Raw genomic sequence first — 24,745 nt, 5'->3', positions numbered from 1 at the left:
AAATGAAACTTGTGTGTTCTTTGGATGCTATCAAATTTCAGTTGGTTTTGTAACGTATGATGGATTTCATTTGCACATATTAGCATGCCAAACACTATTGCATCTAGACTATGATTGTTGTCGGTGTGGCGCTCATCCAATGCAGCTTCGTTCTATTTAAGCAACGATATAATTGCTGAATCAAGAGCAGTAAAACCGGTGATTTCTTCAGACACTAAAAACAATGTTTTATTTGCACCCTTGCTCGCTAAAGGTTTCTTTCTGAACTTTATTGTTGCTGCATCAGCAATAACAGCTACAAACCTAGAGAAGTAGTTGTTTCCAAGTGCAACATTAATCTCTCTGCGCCTTTACTTGGAGATTGCCAGGAGATAAATTATAGGTCTACACCCCTTCCCTCTACACTGCTCACCTTAATTGGGTGAGCAGTGTAGAGGGAAGGGGTGTAGACCATAGATCCATATGAAAGACACTTGCTTCTGACTCAAGATTTGCTACTAATGTGGTATGATGGAAAACCTGACAAAAGTCTGTCTGCTCATCCCGAGTTCTTAGAAGTATGGATGAGCTTGTTAACCTTTATTTGTTTCCACTCACCACTACACTTTAGTTCAACTCTTGTGGTCCATTTTCTTTGTTGCAAATAGGTGAGAATTTGCTGATATATGAACAATAGTGCATCACCTTTTTGGCACCATACTACCAGGGTTTGTGCCCATGTGTGGTATGGTGTAGATTGGTTATTTTAGGTTTTTTTCACAACATTTGACAATGTAAGCACACGTTGAGAGGAAGTGGATCATGATTGCAATTAGGGGTGTGGGAAAAATTCGATTCAGAATCGATTCTCATTTAAAAAAAATCGATTTTATTTAAAAAAAAAAAAAAGTTTTATTTTTATTTTATTTTATTTTTAAATTAATCAATCCAACAAAACAATACACAGCAATACCATAACAATGCAATCCAATTCCAAAACCAAACCCGACCCAGCAACACTCAGAACTGCAATAAACAGAGCAATTGAGAGGAGACACAAACACGACACAGAACAAACCAAAAGTAGTGAAACAAAAATTAATATCAACAACAGTATCAATATTAGTTAAAATTTCAACATAGCAGTGATTAAAAATCCCTCATTGACATTATCATTAGACATTTATAAAAAAAAAATAAAAAAAAGAACAATAGTGTCACAGTGGCTTACACTTGCATCGCATCTCATAAGCTTGACAACACACTGTGTCCAATATTTTCACAAAGATAAAATAAGTCATATTTTTGGTTCATTTAATAGTTAAAACAAATTTACATTATTGCAATCAGTTGATAAAACATTGTCCTTTACAATTATAAAAGCTTTTTACAAAAATCTACTACTCTGCTTGCATGTCAGCAGACTGGGGTTGACCCTGCTGAAATCCTGTGTATTGAATGAATAGAGAATCGTTTTTGAATTGGGGGGAAAAATCGTTCTTGAATCGAGAATCGTGTGGAATTGAAAAAAAAAATCGATTTTGAATCGAATCGTGACCCCAAGAATCGATATTGAATCGAATCGTGGGACACCCAAAGATTCACAGCCCTAATTGCAATAGTTCAAATATAATATCTGTGTTGTGCTTTCCAGGAACGGTGGGAGCGCCTCCACCCTTCTGGCAGATTCCAGAGTGAACCCTCTCACCACCGGGGCACTGGAGATCTTCAATGTCACACACGATGACGAAGGCTTCTACACTTGCTCTGTGCAGCACACCAACCTGTCCATCAGTGCGACACTGGAAGTGCTTAGTAAGTGAAACACACACTTACACTGTATGTTAAAGTTAAAGTCCCCACGATAGTCACACACACACTAGGTGTTGTGAAATGATCCTCTACATTTGACCCATCCTCATGTTCACCCCCTGGGAGGTGAGGGGAGCAGTGAGCAGCAACGGTGGCCGCGCTCGGGAATCATTTTGGTGATTTAACCCCCAATTCCAACCCTTGATGCTGAGTGCCAAGCAGGGAGGCAATGGGTCCCATTGTTATAGTCTTTGGTATGACCCGGCTGGGGTTTGAACTCACGACCTTCTAGTCTCAGGGCGGACACTCCAACCACAAGGCCACTGAGAAGGCAATGCTTCAGTGTGTGTCGTTCTGCTTTCTCCTGCAGACAGGACCGTGATCCTATCGCCTCCTCAAGCTCTGAAGGTGCAGCCGGGACAAGCTGCCATCTTTACTTGTCTTTCTCTTGTGGACCCCAAGCTCGCCTCGCCACTTATTCAGTGGAGAAAGAACGACCACAAGCTGTTTCCGTCTGAAAGTGATGAAAAGTGAGCCCTCACACATGCAACATTTAGTATTAAATGCAAACTGACTCAAATGTTACTGTTACATATATAAACGCATTACTTTTTTTAATAGGTACACATTCGAAGGACCAGACTTGATAATTGCTAATGCAGAACCTGATGATGAAGGAAATTACACTTGTCAGGTCATCACTAATCTGGACATGGCCGAAGCGACCGGAACACTCACTCTATATGGTAAGGTCACTGCTTTATAATCAAAAAACACTCGCACAAAGAAAAATTGTATGATTGATTTTGTTTGTTTATTTGATAGGGGCATTGCACAATAAATAAATTACACAGACCAGATATAGCTACAATTGTGTAGTCCTCGGGCAAAGGCAAAATGACAGCAGGTTGAAAACACATCAACCAATAAAATCTGAAAAACAGATGAAAACATAGCCAATAATATCAGAGCACCAGCAGAGCAATCAGAAAAACAACAGTCCAATAAATGTACACATTCTATCGACAGAAGTAGGGACAATACAAACCATTTCTTTATGGTCTTCAATTTAAAATGTTGTGAAGCACTCTAGTGAAGCATTCCACATCACTGCTGCGCTAAATGGAAAACAGTTTTGGCCAAATACTGTGGCTCTAAAATTGAGGCGGTGCTGGTAGATCTAACACTTGCTTCATCACATGATTTCACATCCTCTCCCAGGGGTAGTGCAAGGGTGTGAAAAATTGTATTCACCAAACTGATGTTAGCTATGAAAATAGAATTGTCAAAAGTTAACAATTTGTACCTCTTAACAATGTTGCAATAAGAACAGGAGAATATTTTTTGACACATATTTTGAGTGCCAGTTCACACAGACTTCGTAGTGGTTGCAAAGCTGCGTTACTTGAACAAGCCCAGGTTGTCATGCAATATCTAAAATAAGAAAATATAATTGCATTCACATAGAGCTTGGCTGCATCTGGACTCATCTGATGAATGAATTTAAACTGAGCAAGATTATATTTAACAGTTTTAGAAAGATAGTTCTTAAAAGACCTAATACTGTCCAACACCACCCCTAAATATTTGATCGATTCCACTTCTTGTCTATTTTGTCATTCCACAAGAGATTTTTCTTCTGTAAATAAAACAAACAATTTTATTAAGATTCAGTGTTGGTCATGAATAAATCATCCACTCTGCAGTTTTTTTTCCATTGCACCCTTAAGTACAGATGCGGCTCATTGATAACATGCTCTTTGGAAAATACATTATAATGCAGTGCACTTGAGCCTGCACAGCACATAATAAACTAGAAAAGCACTCAGAGCACAGACCTCCTCCAGGCCCAATCTACCGCAGAACAAAATAAAGAGAGTGAACTCTCTTGTCAGTCATCCACCCACTTTGTTTCTGTGGGTGGAGGCGGGATGCTAGCATTCACACACAGAGAAGTTGAGCCTTGTAAAGTAACCATAAAGTAAGAAAGTAGAGATGATCCGGATCACCCCCCAAAAGATAATCACTTGTTCCTTATCCCGTTTTCTGAAAGTTTCATCAACATCCACTCATAACATCTTGGCAACGGTAATAATTCTTCTAATGACACATTTTATCCCCTACAGATCGTCCAGACCCGCCTGTCCTCCTACAACTTACACAACCTAAACAACGTACCATCGCCCTCAGCTGGACTCCTGGAGATGAACACAACAGCCCAGTGATAGGTTAAGTATTGACACAAGCACACATTTTCTTATCAATGGATTGCAGATCAATGATGTTTTTCCATAAATGTCTCCAACTTCTTTGCCATGTGTATCTTTACAGAGTATGTGATTGAGTTTGAGGATCAAGTTTCAAATGAGAAGGGTTGGGAAGAGTTGAGTCGAGTATCAGGGAACACAGAGCGTGCCAGTCTCTCTCTGTGGCCCTACATGTCTTATCGTTTCCGCGTTATTGCCATCAACGAAGTAGGCAAGAGTGCTCCCAGCAAGGTGTCTGAAATCTACAACACAGCTGCTGAAGGTTAGCGCTATTGGCAACAATAATAACCACACATTTTTATCGCCGCGCTCTTAACCTCGCATTTTATGATCACAGTGCCAGACAATAACCCTGAAGATGTCAGGAGTGAGTCCGTTGACCCAGATACGCTTGTCATCACCTGGGAGGTAGCAGATGTCCAATTACACGAAGCAACTCTGACTGTTAACCAAATGTGCTCATGCCTCATTGGTGATTATTCCTCTTACAACAGGAAATGGATAAACGGGACTTCAACGGGCCGGACTTCAAGTACCGCGTCCTGTGGAGGCGGGTGGTGGGCAGCGGGCCCACCTGGCACACCAACTACACAACAGTGCCACCATTAGTTGTTAGTGGAATTGGCAACTTCTCCGCATTTGAGATCAAAGTGCAGGCTATTAACGAAAAGGGCGGGGGGCCTGAGCCGGACCCTGTTATTGGCTACCCAGGAGAGAACAGTAAGACATTACTTTTGTTCATATAGGAACATTGGGCGACGTTACTTGTTATCTTTTTGTCTATTATTTTAGTTCCACTGGAGGCTCCCATGAATGTAGGCGTCATCCTACTGAACAGCACTGCCATCAGGGTAACTTGGGCTGCTATAGATAGAGAAACCGTCAGAGGACACCTGCTCGGCTACAAGGTGGTGATCCGAGTGTTCATCTCATAAATTGAATATATGGTTTGTTTCAAAACGGAAAAATTGTCTTCTGGTTACAGATTCACTTGACCAGGGTCGGTTCTCGGAGCCACCACAGAGCTCGAAGGGAGCCCGCCATCACTGTTGTCTTGGCGACTGGGGCCAACGAGGAGAGGAAGGTGATCGGCGATCTTCAACCGTACTCCCACTACACCTTGACCGTCAGCGTGTACAACACCAAAGGAGACGGCCCGCCTTGTGAGACGCTGTCATTCAACACTGCTGAGGGAGGTGAGAGTGTGAGGGCTCGGATGGAAAGAGGGGCAGGGGGGTCAAGTGGGAGGTGACACTCAGGAAGGCTGAGGTAAATGACCGTGATCTTCAGACAGAATGTTGTGATTGAAATAATTGTACAAATTGTTGCAGCAAATGGGTGGCATTTAAAATACCCTTTTAATGTTTGCCCTTTGACCAGTTCCTCATCCTCCAACATCCCTGACCCTGGACAGTCCATCTGAGATGGAAATGACCCTGCGCTGGACACCACCCAGTCAACCTAATGGGATTCTAATTGGATACCTGTTGCAGTACCAACGGAGTGAGCTTCAGTTTAATTATTTATCCGGTTCATTGCTCTATTTAACAAGTCCACATATTGTCAAGCCTGGAAGATTCATCATACATGATTGAACTGTTTGAAAACGAGGACATTTTAATAGCTCTGGGAGCTGTGTTCATGTATTATATTACTGTTACAAATTGTATACTTCATTATCTTGACCTGATGACTATGCATGTTCTGGGTGTTTTGTCATAATGCTGCTGCTGGATACCAAAATTCCCTTCAGGATTGATAAAGTAGCCAACTAACATATCCCAGTATGATGGCCTGAGCATGTTAAATGGGGTTCCCCATTTTACATTTTAAATTGTTGCCAATAGTGTTTTTGGAATATCATAGGGGATTTATTCAGGGCTGCCCCAGGCTAAGCAGATTTTTATTTTTGAGCCTTCCTCCCTATTATGTTTTTTTTTTTTGCAGTTTTTTATTATTATTATTTGAAGCGATTTTTATACTTTTTTAACCAAACAAAAATGTTATTCACTGCACGTTTTGTACTAAAATTAATTAATGGGAAATACATTTTTAGTGCAATTAAACACTTTTACTGTCAATAAAACACAAACGTATAAACCTTCCTAAATCAGCTTCGACCAGGATTTGAACTCAGTACCTCTGCCCTATAAGGCATGCTGCACTTATGCCACAGGAGTGGTTCGGAATTTTTGCCATTAAGATTCAATCATTGACAGAGCAGGAGGCAGCTAGGAATATATTTGCAGTAAAATTTTATGAGGCGCCCTGTCACGCAAAACAAGGCCCCTTGCGAATCGTGGGGCCCTCCGTACAGCGCGTGTTCTGCTTATAGGGTGGGACAGCCCTGGATTTAATATAATTCTGTGTAAAAATCATTCAAATGAATGAATAAAATCCTGGTTGTTGTATCAAAAACAGTAGACAGAAAATTGGACAGAAACAAACTCGTTAATGACATTGGCAGTAAACTCAATAATGACCAATATGAAAAGCTTTATTAGTTAAGCCAACCTTATTTGTATTTCAAAACAAGAAAGCATTAACCACATCAGCATCTCTCCTCTCACTTTGACATCAGTTGTAGAAAGTGACGACAGCCCCATGCAGGTAGAGACAATCGACGATCCAAAAATGAGCCACCTCACCCTGAAGGGCCTGGATCGCCACAGCCACTACCGCTTCTACCTGAGGGGGCGCACTGCCACAGGGGATGGTGAGCCCATCATGAGGGAGGGTGCCACCACACTTGATGGAGGTACACAGCCTCTTAACACACATACATACATGTCTTCGCATCACATGATAACAAATATTGTTTTTTCAGCACCCCCAGTCAACATCAGCGTGCTTTCTGGCGATAACGTTGCCAACATCAGCTGGGTGGCCAAGAAGAGGCACAGGAATGTTCGATTCCAGATCCACTATCTTAGGGAGAATGGTATCTCCTCTTATCTGCAGTCAGCACAACGATGAACTATATTACATCTGATTATACTGTCTTTATATTTGTCTATGCAGATGCTGATAAATGGAAGAAGACAGAAAAGGTGGACTCCTCCCAGTCCTTCTACCAGCTCCAGGACCTGAGACCAGGTTCCCACTACCACCTGCGATTCACCCACAGCAATGTCACCTTCTTCCAGACTGAGATTGACACAATTGGAAAAGGTATTGTGAGGCTTTCTTTCATCCTGCGTGCCTCTCTCCTCTGGGTTTCCCTGCGTCTAGATATCCCACTGAGAGCTCCTTGTACTTCCCTGCACAGCTTGTGAAGTGAAGTTAGCCTTAGCCGAAGATTTGTTTGGTGTATTTTCTCACTTCCCTAGTGAGAGGCCACCCTGACAGAATACATAATGCGCCGTCTTGTTTGAATAAGAGTCATGTCTTCTTTGTGCTGTCGTCTGTGTTATAACCAACATCTATTCACTATCAAGAAGTGACAGAGGTGCAGCTGGGCTTCGCCGCCCAGGGATGGTTCATTGGCCTTGTGAGCGCCATCGTGCTGCTGCTGCTCATACTGCTCATCCTCTGCTTCGTGAGAAGAAACAAAGGGGGGAAGTACTCAGGCAAGTAGAAGCATGAGCCTTTATTCAGTCCCTCCGGCAATGTGCGATGATTGCGATCGCATTAATTCACGCAAATTCAACAAATTCTTGCAAAATATGCACGTCCTCGCAACTTTGTCCGATGCCTGCAAAATTCCCTGCACATTTTGGCCAATCAGCGTCATTTTCACCTGGCAGATTTGTCAAAACAGTACAGTAATTTGACAATAAACTCTGAGTGTGTGCTTTTACTGCCATGGAGTGTCTACTTTTAGGTTTGTGTGGTGAAAAAGGAGTAAAACCTCAATACAATATTTGTTTTAAAAATGTTGTTGTGAACCTATGTTTTTTCAGGTTAAAAGGAACACAAAAAACATTGGTAAAAAAAAAAAAAATCTTAAAATTACAATGTTCTAGAAAAAATGAAAAACATTGTAACTTTTGCTGAAACTTTCTGACAAAAGTGCCATAAATTCAGGCCTTTTTGCCTGCAACTATCACAAAAAAGCCTGCTAAATCCTGGAGTGACTGTTTATTGCAGATGTGGTGATACATTTTGAGTCATATTAATAGCCTGTTTGCTCTTTTTATGACTTGCAGGTGTTAACAAAGTACCATAAATCACATGTTTAAGATGATTTGTAGTGATAGACAATGTCTCTTAACTCAGTAAAATATATTGGAGTAAAATATGTTGTGTTTACACTCAAAAGTAAGGCATTTGCACCCTTTATATTTGACATGAATGGCTCAGAAATCTATCTGTACCATTAATTAACCTTAAAGGGAACATTTGCACAGTGTGATCAGCGTGTGTGCTCTGTTTAGTTAGGTCTACCATGGATAAGCATCTCATTTGCAGTCTTTAATTAACCAAATGTTCTTCAATTGGACTGCAAGGTGCAAAATACTTTTTAAAATTCATAATTCTATTCCAGCAGCGACCTTATAACCCTCCCAGACAACAACTAAATATTAAGTTGGAGCTGCATATTGATACCTGAACTTAAAAGTACCTTAACTTGGGAGTAATTTGAGACACAAGTTGTCTCTGGGCTTTTTATTATGCTTTAAGTTGCAAGCATAACTTGAGTTATAACCCTAATCTGTCGTCGGTTGAAGTAGTATTTGTCAAAGGGTTGTGCCGTTTAGGCAATAAATAGGCAATAATAGCAAGTTAGTGCATAGGAGAAGAAGCAGACGACCAAATCAGATAATCAAACCGTTAAAAGTATGTCCCACCAGTTATCAAACTACTCAATGAATCAAGCCATGTCGTAGAAGCCACACACAACATACTTTCATCCATGAAAATATTGAGAAGCTGCAGATGCTTAGTTGGACGTGCCTCAGTTTGTTCTGTAAAGTCCTAACTCAACAAACTGGACGGTCATTACCTTTGGAAATACATGTTGCTTGTTGTCAACTCCGATCCCCTGGTACGTCACGCGAATACGTCCGTGTGCAACATAAATACAAGATACATTCTAAAGTCTATTCCCCAAGGGACAATATTATTACATTATTTCAGAAGACTGCTGTAGTTTGTTGTACCTGCTATTGTTATGTTTTTTAAACAATATTTGTTATCGAAAAGTTAAAGTTTGCTTTTGAAAAGGCTTGTCACATGTTAAAATTGTGATGTTTCAGGAGAGTAGTATGGATTAAATTGATTTTAATTAATTTCAATGGGTGGGGCTGATTTGAGATATGACTGTTTTGAGTTACCGTATTTTTCGGAGTATAAGTCGCACCGGAGTATAAGTCGCACCTGCCGAAAATGCATAATAAAGAAGGAAAAAAACATATATAAGTCGCATTTTTGGGGGAAATTTATTTGATAAAACCCAACACCAAGAATAGACATTTGAAAGGCAATTTAAAATAAATAAAGAATAGTGAACAACAGGCTGAATAAGTGTACATTATGACACATAAATAACCAACTGAGAACGTGCCTGGTATGTTAACGTAACATATTATGGTAAGAGTAATTCAAATAACTATAACATATAGAACATGCTATACGTTTACCAAACAATCTGTCACTTCTAATCGGTAAATCCCATGAAATCTTATACGTCTAGTATCTTACGTGAATGAGCTAAATAATATTATTTGACATTTTACGGTAATGTGTTAATAATTTCACACAAGTCGCACCCCGGCCAAACTATGAAAAAAACTGTGACTTATAGTCCGAAAAATACGGTACAAGCTTGGTCGTGCATTCCAAATGTGCATTGTAATTTGTTTTCAGTCACGTTTGCACGTCCTCTTGTTGCTATGCAGAGTTCATATAGGGCTCAAGCAGAGGTGCCCCATAGGCCAATCCTAAAATCTTTAAAAAAAAATTTGTTTTGCAGGTGGCTGTTTGTAAGACATTGACAATGATATTGAAGTCCAACCCTATGTCTTTTTCTCAGTGAAAGACAAAGAAGAAGGCCCCATGGACTCTGAGGCACGACCAATGAAGGACGAGACTTTTGGAGAGTACAGGTCGGTCATGTAATCATAGTGAATGTGGACTCCTTTTTCTCTCCCATTTCCTTCTGTTGTGTTTCACCTCCTTAACCCCTTGTGTTCCCCTCATTGTTCTTTCTTCTCCTTGATGCTGATGCTTGATCCTGCTTTGCAGATCTCTAGAAAGGTACGCTCTGATTGACAAGCTGCAACATTTTACTTTCTAGATCAGTATAGCTTCTGCTTGCATGTGCCCCGGCGCAAATGTCTTTGAGCAAACTGCTGTTAGACTCTCCTTCACGCGTCTCCTCCTCCTCGTCCTCCTCGCAGCGACCTGGAGGAGAAGCGTACGGCCAGCCAGCCGTCCCTGTGCGAGGAGAGCAAGCTGTGCAGCGAGGACAACCTGGACTTCAACGGCAGCAGCGTGCTGACCACAGAGATCAACCTGGATGAGTCGCTGGCCAGCCAGTACAGTCGGCCCAGCGAGGGCCGGGAAGTACCGGATAACTCCCCGCTTAACCCCACCATCGTTACCCCCGCCGCCAATGGCCTGCCAAACCAAGTCACCATCCTCGATTAGCCTCTACGCATCGGCGCAGGAACCATCAGACCAAAACATGTCAACACATACGTGCCCATACGCTCCTTTTCCCTGCTGAGTAGTTTGACAACTAACACGCAATCAATGTATTGACAATTCAGACGCTTGTGGTGTCATCTGATGGACTTGGAATGTTCTGACCAAAGTAGTGGACAACGTGACATCAATCTGACTAACTTTAACTCTCCCCTGGTCCTCCTTCATCGCTGTAACACTTTCTTTTCTTTATCTTTTCTCGTCTCAAAAACAGAATGTCGTGCAGTAGAAAGGGTGCTGTAAATATACGGAAGAGCAGCTTCAGAGTGAAAGGAAAGCATGATGGGACACAGATGGCACACTCTGCTGCTGCTGCTGTGACACATCGTAGATATTTATCACCTTTTCTTTAATTTGATGGTTTCGCACAATGTAATTGCCAATGATGTGTTACAAGTGTGTTTGAATCCTTGTCACTATTTCTAACACTATTTACAGTATAGAAAAACGCCCTATCCATATATTTTGTGGACATGACCAAGAGAACTGAAGCCAGGTTTCGTACCGTAAACAACACAGAATGCATTAAGAGGAACTTGCTGTTAAAATGCCGAGTAGCATCTGGTGTATATATTTGCATCTAAATGTATCTATCTAGCCATATTACAGTATTATAGCTCCCGGTCCTTATAAGTTCCTGTGCCTGCTGGGTTTTGCATAGCGCACCAGATTGATGTCATGACTTGCTCGCCTTTCCACCTCAAGTTTAATGTCCATATTGTGAAATGATGTTGTAATTTTTTGTGTCAAGACCTATGTGCACCTTTTTGTATCTTGTCTTTGTTTCTGTCTACATGTCCTAGGGTCCCTTCATACCTCTCCATATGTCACACTCCCATCTGTTCTGAGGAGCAGTATTTTGTGTATGCTTGCAGACAATGGCTAAACACTCCCACTTTCCTGACTGTCATTAACACAGTCTAATATTGCAGACAGGCAAGATGATTGACAGTCTTTGTGTAATAAAGACAGTTGTTTTTTTCACAGGGAATGTATTTTTTTAAGTGCTGGCATTGTATTTACACTTAAGCGCAACAATTATTCAGGCCATGGCCAAATCTTAAGTTAAAATTATTGTTTTATTTGATGAATAGGTACCTTTTAGCCATGAGAAATGAAGTCAAAGACCAAAAGGTGCTGTGGTAATAATGTTTACTCAAATAAAACAAGTTTTTATGTTTTTCTATTTTCCCATCCAAATGTCTAAATGTTGTAGTTTAGTGGTTCTCAAACCTTTTTCTACCAAGTTTCACCTTAGAAAAAACTTGGCTCTCCAACTACCACCATAATGACCTACATTAAAATACAGCAGTGTAGTAGGCCTAAGTATTCATTAAAACAAGGCAGAGGCTTTATTTAAGTATATTTAATAATTCTGGCCATTGTTACATTACATACAGTTTTAACAATAACACTGTGTTAAAATATAGGAAAATAAAACACTGTACTTTTATTGACTCGATGGAGCCTATGTGCCACTAATGGTACTCGTACCACAGTTTGAGAATCCCTGTTGTAGTTAGGTGTTGCAATGTTAAACATTTTTGGATAATGAATTGGAATATTTTTACAATTTCCAACGGTAAAAATACAAATTTTTAATATTTGTGATACATTTTATTAAGTACAATGTATACAACACAACCTCAAACAGTCTTTTCCCAAAAGTAATTTCCCAAAGTTAAAAAATATATATATTTTTCTTCATTTTAAAGAAAAAACTTATTTAACACAACCTCTATAATACATTTCCACAAGACAGTAAATTTACCTTCAACCCAAGATTATTAATTACAATTTATTCAACACAATCTTCAACAGAATATTTTCCCAAATTAGGAAAAAGGGAAGTTAGATGTTTTTCCTATTCCCTTTAAATCCAATTTAAAAAAAATATAAGATTAAATATATTTAACACAACCTGCAATATATTTGTCTTAGCTATAAAATTACCATTTAACTAGATGCAAAAATGACCTTCAACCCATGATTTGGCCATGCTATGAATAATTTTCTAGCTTAATTGTACTACAACGAGATGATATTATGTTGATGCATAGAGCAGGACCTTTTCTTCCCCTAAAAAATGTAAATACATCTCTTAAAAGACTGCGATGAAGAACCCAACTGTGGCCGCTATGAAAAAAATGTGCAGGTATAAAATGTTTGAGCATCACTTCAAAGCAAATTGTCTTAATTTCTTTCTTTTTTGTACTATTTCTTTTGTTATGGGCAAGCAGTAAAATATGGCTGTTTAGGGAAAAAAATGAGGATGGAAAAAAAATAAAATTATTAAAAAGCTGCATTTTTGGTAGATGTTTGCAATGTTTATGGCTAATTGTGCATTGTTGTCACTTCAGTGAATGCACTGCAGTGAAGTGAATATCTGTGTTTCTTTTGTCTGGTGCGGTCACCACAGGGAGCCATTAGAAGCAACGTGGCTATCTCACTTCTCTCGATTTAAAAAAGAAACAAACCAGGGATCACCTGACCATCCCAGCACTACTAAAGGCTGCGATAAAGCAACTCCTGGTTGCAGGTTAGTTTACAGACACACTCATACATGCACACACTCAGGATAAGAAGGATCTTATATTTTAACAGGGATGTTGCTCTTCTTGCAAAGGTAGTCATAGACTTGAATGACACACAGATATTCACTGGACTTTCTGCTTTTACATGTCAAAGATGTTTTTTGGTTGACACCTCATCGTTCCCATATCCTTTTTAAACAAAAAACTACTAAAATCAATAAATCCGTATAGAGGTGAGATGAAGTCACAACCTGAAGAGCCATAAGGGGGTGTATGTCACTGCTGCTTTGGAAACGTGTCTCTTTTTAGTGGTGAACACAACCTGGTGCAAGCTGTAAGTGGATACGCCACATACAAGTCTCCATGGGGCCAATGCAACTGTAACTGCACCATCAATCAACTAATGTAACTGGATATGACTGAACAATAATAAAATATGTGGAAAAATCTACCCTGAGGATAGGTTGCTTTTTTTTGTCCCCACAAAGCATTGATCTGTCGCATCGAATGTGAGTGAAATGATTGTATTAGGACGCAATCAGCGAGAAGTGGTGTTGAATTGACTGAAGTAGGCCCGACTGGGTTTGTTGGTGTACAGCTGATTGTTCAGGTACTGCTGACTGAATGGGGCGAAAAACAGAAATAAACCAAAAATAGGCAACAGAGTCAGGATTAAATCAACTACGGTTTGTTCTGGCTGCTCACTGTGCTTGCTGTTCTTGGGCCAGCTGCATGTTGAACTGGTCTGACTGCAGCCGCTTTGCTCTCCTGAGCTCAGCCATTTTCTGTTCCTCTTCCTGAGCTTCTCTGGAGTCCTTTAGGATGTGGGAGTTCCAAGCTGCGTCCCGATTCTTCTCAAAAACTCGCCGCCTCTTAACATGACAACATGCGTTTTGTGTCAGATAATCAAATATAGTCTTTGATTCATCTTGTTCAGGTCACATGCATGCACACTCACATGCACAATTACGGCAGTGCCTCAATTTAAGAGTGCCCCGATTTTAGAGGGTTTTGAGATAAAAGTTGTCTCTAAGGAAAAATTTGAGTTACAAGCATCCCAGCCATTAGTTGGTGTAGCAAATGTCTTAGTGAACCCCGTATGATCCGCCCAAAACATCCTATCTTACTCGCTATAGCAGTGATTCTCAAATTATGGTACGTGTAAGATCAGTGGTATGCAGGCTCCATCTAGTGGTACGCCAAAGAATCACTCATTAAATATTTAAACACAGGGTTACAATTCAAACTATGTATCATGGTACAGTGGCCAAAATGTTGAAAATACTTGTTAAACAAAACCTCTGCCTTGTTTTTTAATGAATACTTAGACTTACTAAGTCTATGAATGTTCTCATTCATCCAGGTCATTGTCATACAACACTGTCCTTTCAACCATTCCTAAAATACTTTGCAATTTAGCCTCCAACAAGTAACATTAGTTAGAAAAATTCTGGTCACAGAAGGTGACTAGAATGCCATTTGTGCCATCTGTCTAACGTGGGGGCTTCGGACTATTTTGGACTGGTAGTAGTCGATCCACAGCAATCGTTCTACCACACAATACCTCATTGCTAACGAGGGGAAATTACACTTAAACGACTGCTGCTGGCTTTGACAGTAGGATTGCTCGTTTGCATCAAGACAGTTGTTTTTCTCACTACAAAAGGGTGAAACCATTCTTGCCCAGGCACACCCTCCTGGTTTTGGAGTATAAATATTTGGGGTTTTGGCACCGGCCGCTAGACTAGATCTGACCAATCTAAGTCTACAAGCACAAACTGATGAAGCCTACTCGGATGAGCGGCGAAACGTCTTCTAAGACAAACCAAACAGTCCAGTTGAATCGATTGAATGCCCTGAGATTAGGCCTACTAAACTACTGTATTTTAATGTTGGCCATTATGGTGGTACTTGCAGAGCCAAGTGTTTTCTGATGTCGCAGTTGGTGAATAAAGTTTGAAAACTACTGCGCAATAGTATTAGCTTATATAGGTGAGTGTATGTTTTGGTAATTTCATTTTCTTTTTAAGAATGGGAATTTCAGGGTTTTCAATCGATCACAACTGGACTGTTTGGTTTGTCTTAGAAGACGTTTCGCCTCTCATCCGAGTAGGTTTCCTCAATTCATGCTCATAGACTTGGTTTGGTCAGACGAGATCTGACCAATCTAAGCCTAAGACTAGATATGACTAATTTAAGTCTATGAGCACAAACTGATGAAGCCTACTCGGATGAGAGGCGAAACGTCTTCTAAGACAAACCAAACAGTCCAGTTGCGAACGATTGAATGCCCTGAGATTACAATGACCTGGATGAATGAGAACATTCATAGACAAGAATGGGAAATGAAAAACAAACATTTTATTGATTTTTTTCCTATTTTCATTTGATATTTCATTAACAAATGAAAACAGATGTTTTTTCATATTCCAATACCGGAACTGAAGTTGGTATTGAAGTTAGGACTAGCCCAGAGGGGAAAAAACCCATTGTTGTGTTGGATCCAGTGTCATAAAGACCAGCTGATGATGATTATTATGTTTTTAAAAACGCAGGATAAAAACCCCACACTGTACTTCCCTACTTGCCTGTCCGCGTCCTCATCTTTGATAACTTAAATATTAAATTTAAAAAATAAGTTTTGGTTCATTTTGTCATTCCTTATGACTTGACATTTCTATTTTGCTTATACGAAATATTAAATGAAAATCAAACTATTTTTTTAGATTTAGTTATTGCATTTCGACCTTGAAAAATAAGAATGTTGTGTTTTACAATTATTTCTGTTATTGTTTTTAGATTAAATTCCAAATGTATTTTTGTTTTGTTTTTCAACGCCCATTCATTAAAAATGAATGACCAAATTATACACTGACCAATAAAGCTAAGGATGAAAATACATTTGTTTTCAACCATGGGAAGGAATAAAGCAAGTGTAAAGGACAGTGCTAAGAAGAAGAAATGGATGATAATCATTTAATTAAAGAAATACAAAATCAAAAACTTGACTGAGCTTTTTGACAACTATGAAAAGCAATTTGAGTGTATCACTGCTAGTCTGCACCTTACTGAAGCAGATCAAACGCCAGTCAAGAATGTCAAAACAATATACAAACATAAACATTTATCCATGAAAATATGGAAAAGCTGCTGATTGTGTGATTGACAGAGAAGCAGCTGGAAGGAGATGCCGTAAAAGTCCACTCTCCAGGGTATACGTTGTACATTGTTATTACATTACTTCATAAAAATGTTGTGTAGTTGTTAGTAGTACAATTTGTTTTTATTGTTTTCATGTGTTTTGGTATTCAGTTCCTGTCCAGCACTCTCTTGTTTCATTTAACTTTCTGTTGGTCTCCATTCTTAGCTACTTTACCTCTGCCTGAGCACTGTTTCCCTCACATGTTCCCCTATTGGCAATCAGGAGACACACCTGTCCTTGGTTGTTAATCAGGTGGCTTCTGAAGCCAGCAATGTTTGTCAGACAGCACAGATTCATTGTCTTTAGTACTCGTACACATCACGTTGTACCAACTGGTCATCATACTTTTACGTTTTTTGCCTCTGCCTTAGTTACCGTTTGGCTTTTTGTTAGTTTACTTTTTTGACTCACCCGTGGACCTTTGTTTCTTCCACCCTGGTGTGGCCCTAATTTTCATGTTTAAAATACTAGTTTTCCCACAGGCCGTCTCATTTCTCTGCATCCTGGGGTCACGCCAACAACGTCAAGCTCTCCTCATGAGACATTCTAGCCTACTGTATTGTTTTTCAAACAATATTCCGTATATGAAAGTTAGTTTTTCTTTTTACAAGGTGTGTTACGTGTTACAATTGTGCTGTTTTGGAGGTGGTGCATGCACCAATTAAATTGCTTTCAATTCATTTCAATAGAAGTTATACAATTGTTTTGAGTTAAGAGCTTCGTCACAGAACCAATTAATCCCATAAATTGAGGTACTACTGTGGGTTCTTAAGGTCTACTGGTGGTACCTGTCTGTCAATGCATTGCACTTGTCTCTCCCTGTGAATGTCCCTCAGCTGCTCAGGACTCATCCCCTTCCACCCGTCAGTCACAACAGGCCTCCGTCCTCCTTCCAGCTGTTTCACTGCTGCATCCCAGCGCTCCGTCATCATGTTGGATGTCATCTCAGCGAGATTCTCGCTCTCGTCTCTCCGACGCTGCTCTTTCAGTCTTTCATTCCGCTCTGTAGCCTGCGGGGAGCCAAACATGGTGAAACCTAACCACTGACGCATTGATCAGTCCAATGGGGACAACAACAAGATGCCCTCCTGAGAAATGTGTGCTTATTACAGGAAAAAAAAAAACACCCCAGTAACTGCCGGGTAGAATATAGCGAAGCCTGATGGATTGGCATTGACGCGGACCTGTGGAAGATTCAGCCGAGTGCATCCAGGCAAAGAAACGCTAAATGGGTGCAGGCGTACATGAAAGGAGTTTAACCAGGCATCATCAACTCATATGACGTTTGTCTTCCTCCCACGGCCGTGTGTGCGCATCACTTCATGTCAAGTAGCAATTTTCTTTGTAACATCCCAAATGAGGACGCTGTTGGTGTGTGTGTGTATGCGTGTGGGGTACCAGAGCCTGGTTGTAGAGGTCAAGAGCAACCCGGGCAGCTTTTTTGTCCTCCTCCTCAGCAGCGTGTTGTTGTCTCCAGCTGTGGTCCTGATGCAACAGTTCTTTCTCTGCCAGCGCCTCTGCAACACACACTGGTGTCACTCACATGGTTACACACTCACATAGTACATAACAACCCCCTGCGAGGTGAGTCTTTCATGCCACTTGTTGTGTGGGAGTGTGTGATTGTTGGTGCGGGAAATTCATCTGACAGTGTGTGTGGTTGAGATGCTGCTATGGTTTAAAAAAAAAAAAAAAAAAAAAGCTTGTAATTTTTTTCCTGTAGTGATTTAATAGCGTGTTTTGTTGTTTGTTAAAAAAGCCCTGTTCTTCCTGCCGCCTCTCCTTGTCCTTATGCTTTAGGCCACAAGCACACATTCTGCCTATAGCAACAAGATACCATGAAAACATGACATTGCTGAGCTATATTTTATTAGCAGTAAGATGATAAGTGTTATACTTAGGCAGCACGTTCTCTTCTTTCTTTCATCAATTAATTCGGAAAAAAACAAACCATCTACATCACATGTGTCAAACTCATTGCCGGGGGGCCAGATCTGGCCCTCTACATTGTTTTATTTGCCTGTAAATAGTGTGCGTAACTAAAGCCCTTAATTTTCTTCACTAAATGGATTCTTGGTATTTTTTTGACCAAAAAAAAAATGCATGTACTGCATACAATTTCATGTATTTTACACTTTAATACTATCTGATCACGCAAAAAATATACAATACATAATGACCTGATAGTTGACAGTATTAAGTACACTATATTGCCAAAAGTATTTGGCCATCCATCCAAATGATCAGAATCAGGTGTCCTAATCACTTGGCCCCGGCCACAGGTGTATAAAATCAAGCACTTAGGCATACAAACATTTGTGAAAGAATGGGCCGCTCTCAGGAGCTCGGTGATTTCCAGCGTGGAACTGTCATAGGATGCCACCTGTGCAACAAATCCAGTCATGAAATTTCCTCGCTCCTAAATATTCCAAAGTCAACTGTCGGCTTTATTATAAGAAAATGGAAGAGTTTGAGAACAACAGCAGCTCAGCCACAAAGCGGTAGGCCACAAAAACTGACAGAGAGGGTTCAGCGGGTGCTGAAGCGCATAGTGCAAAGAGGTCGCCGACTTTCTGCACAGTCAGTTGCCACAGAGCTCCACACTTCATGTGACCTTCCAATTAGCCCACGTACAGTACACAGAGAGCTTCATGGAATGGGTTTCCATGGCCGACAGCTGCATCTAAGTCATACATCCAATGCAAAGCGTCGGATGCAGTGGTGTAAAACAGGTCGCTACTGGACTCTAGAGCAGTGGATGCGCGTTCTCTCATGCTTGTCCATCTGGCAATCTGATGGACGACTCTGGGTTTGGAGGTTGCCAGGAGAACGGTACATTTTGCACTGCATTGTGACGAGTGTGAAATTTGGTGGAGGAGCAATTATGGTGTGGGTTTGTTTTTCAGGAGTTGGGATTGGCCCCTTAGTTCCAGTGAAAGGAACTTTGAATGCTCCAGGATACCCAAACATTTTGGACGATTCCATGCTCCCAACTTTGTGGGAACAGTTTGGAGCGGGCCCCTTCCTCTTCCAACATGACTGTGCACCAGTGCACAAAAGAAGGTCCATAAAGACATGGATGACAGAGTCTGGTGTAGATGAACTTGACTGGCCTGCACAGAGTCCTGACCTGAACCCGATAGATCACCTTTGCTATGAATTAGAACGGAGACTGAAAGCCAGGCCTTCTCGACCAATATCAGTGTGGAAGAATGGTCGAAAATTCCTATAAACACACTCCGCAACCTTGTGGACAGCCTTGAATTTTAATTTTTGAATTTGAAGTATTTATTTCAGAAGAGTTGAAGCTGTAATTGCCGCAAAAATTGGACCGACATCATATTGAACCCTATGGGTTAGGAATGGGATGGCACTTCAAGTTCATATGTGAGTCAAGGCAGGTGGCCAAATACTTTTGGCAATATAGTATATGAACAAGATACATATCACATTTACTTTCATTCACATATATGGTACTCACAATAATAAACACACTCATAATTTCATAAAATCAAAAACACCCTTAAGATGTCTTATGTTTCCTCCTCTTTGTTGTACCTATGAAAAAAAAGTACATATTTTTAAACGGAATGATGTTATTGTACTTTTAAAATGAAGTTAACATGTCTGCCTCACTGCCACAAAGTTTTGCTTTGAGTCAATCTCACTATATGAGGAGTTTGCATGCTAATATAGTGCATGCATGTTTTTCTCATACACCCCAATTTCCGTATACAGTCCATTAACTTAATTCGAGACTCTAAATGGTCCTTAGCTGTGAGTTTGAGTGTTTGTCGTTATGTGTCCTGTGATTGACTGGCAACCAGTATAGGGTATACCACGTCTCAACCAAAAGACAGCTGGAATAGACTCCAGTCTGCTCTGACCCAGAACAGGATAAGTGGTAGAAAAGTCATGAATTAACTTTGATTGTGGAATGTATTTATGGTGTTGTCATTGGAAGCTCTTCACAGTCATAGTGAGTAGCTTCATGCTACTTGTGTGTGCACCTTGAGTGTCTTATCACCTCTGTGCTTTTCCTCCATGCACCTTCTCTCACGGTCCACCTTTTGTTCCAGCAGATCTTGTTCTGTTTTTTTCATTTGCTCTCTCTTGCGCTGTCCCTCTCCAATATCTTCACCCTATAAAGTAAACAAATAAGGGGACATGAGAAATGACTATTTCATATACTTTTGCTACAGCACAGGAAAGCCTTATTACTTCAAAGATGCGCATGCTGGAAGGCCCAAGCTCAGCCTCTGGAACGTCAATCCTGAAAGCCCCCCTCAGACCACACTTGAGATCAGCGTCCCGTGAGTCCTCCACACGCTGATGGATGCTCCAATACTGAGTCAGGTCAGCATGCAATGCTGCTCGCACTTCCCTTTCCTCCAAGTCTCTCTGCAACAGTGCTTCATCATGCTTCAGTCTCAGCTTATCTGCAACATGTTTCACATATAAGATACTGTAGTGTAGATTGTTCCGATTGTGTAGTATATGAGGGGCATTCCAAAAGCAGGTTAAGTGAAAACCCTGAGATGGGGGAAATTCAGGTTTTTCCGTTGAAAAAAAAAGTGGTAAGTCAAACTCAAGAGTTAGTTACCATGGTAACTTACTCTGTGAACCTAACCGGCTCGCTTGCAGGTTTTCATGAACAAACCCTGAGTTGTTTTCTTTTCTCCTACCTTCTGATGAACAGACATGACGTGTTTGTTCCTTTGTAACCAGTAGATGTCCAAACAGAATTAATTCCTGAAGCCTTACGTCGAGAGACGATTTTGAGGACATGGTTAGATGTACTATCATTGTATTAGACTGTTAAGAAAATATGAATGTTAGTCAATAAAAAAATAAACAAAATAAAAATCTTTGATTTGAGGTATTTCATATTATCGGATTTGTTGTAATTAAAAGAAACTTATATTTTTTTTGTTTTATTCTTGTAAATATGTTGTTATATTGCTCTATTTTCCTTTATTGAATTGTTTAACATTCTGTGTTATTTTTGTAAATAAAATAAATAAATAAATAAAAAATAGAAGAAAAAAAAATCACCAATCAAATTTGCACTGTAGCGTCCTCCAAACTAATGCAACAATGTCCACTGGGGAAGACGGTGGTTCTCAGAAGGATATTACATGAACTAGTACTGACACAAGTAAACTGAGAAAAAAAAAAAATCTTGTTAGTAAAAAAATACAAAAATATACTTGTTTTAACCTTGATTTCAGATAGATGTTCATCTATTTTAGTCATAATAACATTATAAATGTTTTTTTAATTTAAAAGTTCATTTTTTTAATTATTTTTATTATTATTGTAACTATAACTAATATGTGAGCTATATTACTTACAATACGAAAAATAATCGACCATCAAGAGCTGAAATGGCAGATATTTTTTCTTATTTCAAAAAGTATAGCTCCGATTGTAGTACATAATATTTATGACAAGCAAATTGCTTAGTTATAAGTAAATATATTCAATATATATTGCCTTTGCGTTGACTTTACATTCATCTAAATCTAAACAAATGAATATTTTTATCAGCTGCCTTTATTTTATTTTTTTTACTGGTCGGATTGCACCTAAATTTAAATAAAATTGTATTCCATATCAATCCTCCATTTTTTTAGGTGAGGGCTAATAAGAAAATGTGATTAAGTGTTATATTAATACATTACTCTTTTCAAACTTATGCATTGATTCTGTCAATAATTACCATTCACTTCAGTCCAATATTAATTCACTGTTACTTTTTCATCAAAAAAAAAAGTGCATCACATGCATTAACACGTTTACTTTATTGCGGTCTTAACTCAGAGTCAACATACTCAGGATTGATTGAATTAACCCAGATCAGTTGTTCTGGAACCCAACACTCAGTTTCCCATTTTAGGGTAAATTAATTCAGACTTGAGACTTAGACTCAGTTTGTTCAACCTGTACCATCCGGATGTCATTCTGTGTGTTTGTTTACCAAAAGCTTTGTCTCTTTCTCTCTCCATTTCTTCCCACCGCTTTTTATCCTGGGTCTGTTTGTTGAGGGCATGCAGGTCAAGTCCCATCACATGCGACCTTGTATTGAAGATTCGAGCTTTGCGTGCTGCCTCTGCAGCCTGTCTTCTTTCCACAGCGGTCTCAATCAATTGCTCACCTGGGAAATTAACTTTGTACATTTTCTCTTTTTGCTGATCTGGAAGGAGAAGAGGTAACATTACAGTGTTTGAAATGTCTCATGTGATGTTGTAATGTTTCATATGAAAAATAATATGTAATCATTAATGTATGATACTTTTTAACATTCACTGTCTATAGCTACTATATATGTAATTCTGCCCAATCTTATATGATACAATACAAGAGTGGTACAGAAAGAATCAGAACTTTAGGTCACACAATTATTACATTGTTTATCAATATGGTTGCAGTGTCTGATGTTGGAGAATTACACTACATTATATAAAGATATACAATTTTTCCATTCGATTGTAGCTGCTGAAGTTGTCCAGTATGTATATGTTTTTATGTAAGTAAGGATGCATGTTCTTCAGCAACCCAGGAAATAAGGTCTGGGGTTCCCCTAGACTAAATTTTTAGGTCCCATTCTTTTTAATTTTTATATGCTGCCTCTTGGGGATGTCATTACCAGACCCAGTTAGTTATGCTGATGATACAGACCAATAAATACACTTTTTAATTGCATTGTACACATCAAGTCATGGATGGCAGTGAATTTCCTACAGCTCAACCAGGACAAAACAGAGGTTTTAGTTATAGGTCCTGAAGGCCAGATGGAGACACTTTTACCAAAAATACAACATTTTAAACCAACACAATCTACAAACAATCTGCATGTGATTTTTGACTGCGAGCTGACATCTATTTAAAATATAAAAAACATTACTAAAATATTTTTTATCACCTTAAGAACATAGCCAGAGTCCGCCTGTTTCTCTCTCAGGCCAACATGGAGGTGCTACTGCATGCTTTTATTACCTGTCGTTTAGAATATTGTAATGCCTTGCTCGCTGGCTTTCCAAAAAGGAAATTAGAACTCTTCAATTATTACAAAACTCACCTGCATGCGCGCTGGCTGACGAGGACCAGAGGGCAGGAGCACATTACACCAGTTTTAAATTGGCGACAATGGCTCCATGTCAGCTTCAGGGTGGATTTTAAAGTTCTATTATTAGTTTTTAAATATCTTAATTGCCTTGTGCCTTCTTATTATGGGACGGCGTGGCGCAGTGGGAGAGTGGGGTCCCTGGTTCAATCCCCACCTAGTACCAACCTCGTCATGTCCGTTGTGTCCTGAGCAAGACACTTCACCCTTGCTCCTGATGGGTGCTGGTTAGCGCCTTGCATGGCAGCTCCCTCCATCAGTGTGTGAATGTGTGTGTGATTGGGTAAATGTGGAAGTAGTGTCAAAGCGCTTTGAGTACCTTGAAGGTAGAAAAGCGCTATACAAGTACACCCCATTTATCATTTATTTATTTATCTGTCTGACCTGCTTTTAATATGTCAACCTGAGGATGGAGGACTCATGGTGAGGCGGCATGACCACTGTGTCCCCCACCTTTCGAACAGTCTGCCGGAGAGCCTAAGGACTGCAGACCGGTGATATTTTTCAAAAAAGGTTAAAGATATACATTTTTAATTAGGCTTTTTACCTGTCATGTTAAATTCTTCTTAGGTTTTTCTGTTTTACATATTTAATTTGTTGTAGTTGTCGTGTTTTTTTCTCATTTATTTCATTGTTAGCACTATTATTCTCTCAGTGCTGTGTTTTTATTAAACTATTAATGCATTATTTATATCTTAATAGTACATATATTTTATATGTTTTATACTATTTTTAGATGGCGATAATTTGAGTTATTCTCCAGTGTGGACAGGTTGTGTTTTTCCTCAATCCTCAGTACCATGCCATGTTTGTTTTGTTTTTGTTATTGTCAATAGTGATATGTACACACGCGTGTATGTCTGTGCGTGTGTGTGTGTGTGTGTGTGTGTGTGTGTGTGTGTGTGTGTGTGTGTGTGTGTGTGTGTGTGTGTGTGTGTGTGTATTTTTCTTCGTATGTCTTTTTAGTGTCAAGCACTTTGTGTTGCCACTTGCCTGAGCATTAAAGATGCTATATAAATAAAGTTTAATTAGACTTTAAGACCACACATTGTTAAATGAATCACTTGCAGGTTTTTTCTTTCTTGGAAATTAGGTCTTCTGCACTGTGTAGGCTACAGCATATATTGTTTAATTATTAATATCAGTTTCAAATGTAATTTCAGTAAAACTGTAAAGG

At 39.6% G+C, this 24,745-nt stretch overlaps 2 protein-coding genes across 3 annotated transcripts in view; one reads left to right on the top strand and one right to left on the bottom strand.

Annotated features, from left to right (window-relative positions):
• Positions 1–13,691, top strand: part of l1cama (L1 cell adhesion molecule, paralog a) — a 101,784-nt gene extending 88,093 nt beyond the window's left edge. Inside the window, exons 13-29 of one of the 2 annotated variants that reach the window (XM_061986582.2) lie at positions 1,634–1,794; positions 2,162–2,321; positions 2,413–2,537; positions 3,918–4,019; positions 4,123–4,320; positions 4,396–4,466; positions 4,553–4,778; positions 4,851–4,966; positions 5,044–5,254; positions 5,439–5,561; positions 6,640–6,816; positions 6,886–6,999; positions 7,080–7,229; positions 7,496–7,627; positions 10,033–10,105; positions 10,245–10,256; positions 10,400–13,691. In XM_061986582.2, coding sequence (XP_061842566.2) covers positions 1,634–1,794; positions 2,162–2,321; positions 2,413–2,537; positions 3,918–4,019; positions 4,123–4,320; positions 4,396–4,466; positions 4,553–4,778; positions 4,851–4,966; positions 5,044–5,254; positions 5,439–5,561; positions 6,640–6,816; positions 6,886–6,999; positions 7,080–7,229; positions 7,496–7,627; positions 10,033–10,105; positions 10,245–10,256; positions 10,400–10,649 — 2,401 coding nt within the window. In that variant the 3' untranslated portion in view covers positions 10,650–13,691. The remainder of the gene's footprint in view (positions 1–1,633; positions 1,795–2,161; positions 2,322–2,412; positions 2,538–3,917; positions 4,020–4,122; positions 4,321–4,395; positions 4,467–4,552; positions 4,779–4,850; positions 4,967–5,043; positions 5,255–5,438; positions 5,562–6,639; positions 6,817–6,885; positions 7,000–7,079; positions 7,230–7,495; positions 7,628–10,032; positions 10,106–10,244; positions 10,257–10,399) is intronic. The other variant, XM_061986591.2, reaches the window with a different exon arrangement.
• ribc1 (RIB43A domain with coiled-coils 1) lies at positions 13,690–22,623 on the bottom strand. The gene is made up of 7 exons (XM_061986606.2): positions 22,423–22,623; positions 20,664–20,881; positions 20,470–20,584; positions 17,841–17,959; positions 17,231–17,452; positions 13,946–14,112; positions 13,690–13,860 (listed from the first exon to the last, which is right to left on the bottom strand). Exons 1-7 carry the CDS (start codon positions 22,619–22,621, stop codon positions 13,779–13,781), a joined length of 1,122 nt encoding a protein of 373 aa, XP_061842590.2. The 5' UTR covers positions 22,622–22,623; the 3' UTR covers positions 13,690–13,778.
• Positions 22,624–24,745: the final 2,122 nt, after the last annotated feature.

Source organism: Nerophis lumbriciformis, linkage group LG01, assembly GCF_033978685.3.
Source record: "Nerophis lumbriciformis linkage group LG01, RoL_Nlum_v2.1, whole genome shotgun sequence".
Lineage (NCBI taxonomy): Eukaryota > Metazoa > Chordata > Actinopteri > Syngnathiformes > Syngnathidae > Nerophis > Nerophis lumbriciformis.
Note: the sequence above shows the minus strand (reverse complement) of the source record. Positions and strands in the feature narration are given on the sequence as shown.

What these genes read in the sequence shown, in the direction of transcription:
- ribc1 (XM_061986606.2), bottom strand. Translation starts at nt 22,621, where the DNA reads ATGTACAAAGTTAATTTCCCAGGTGAGCAATTGATTGAGACCGCTGTG. An exon ending in AGAAAGAGACAAAGCTTTTG is followed by an intron (nt 20,882 to 22,422) that starts GTAAACAAACAC and finishes AACATGTTGCAG; the next exon opens with ATAAGCTGAGACTGAAGCAT. An exon ending in GCCCAAGAACAGCAAGCACA is followed by an intron (nt 13,861 to 13,945) that starts GTGAGCAGCCAG and finishes CGCCCCATTCAG; the next exon opens with TCAGCAGTACCTGAACAATC.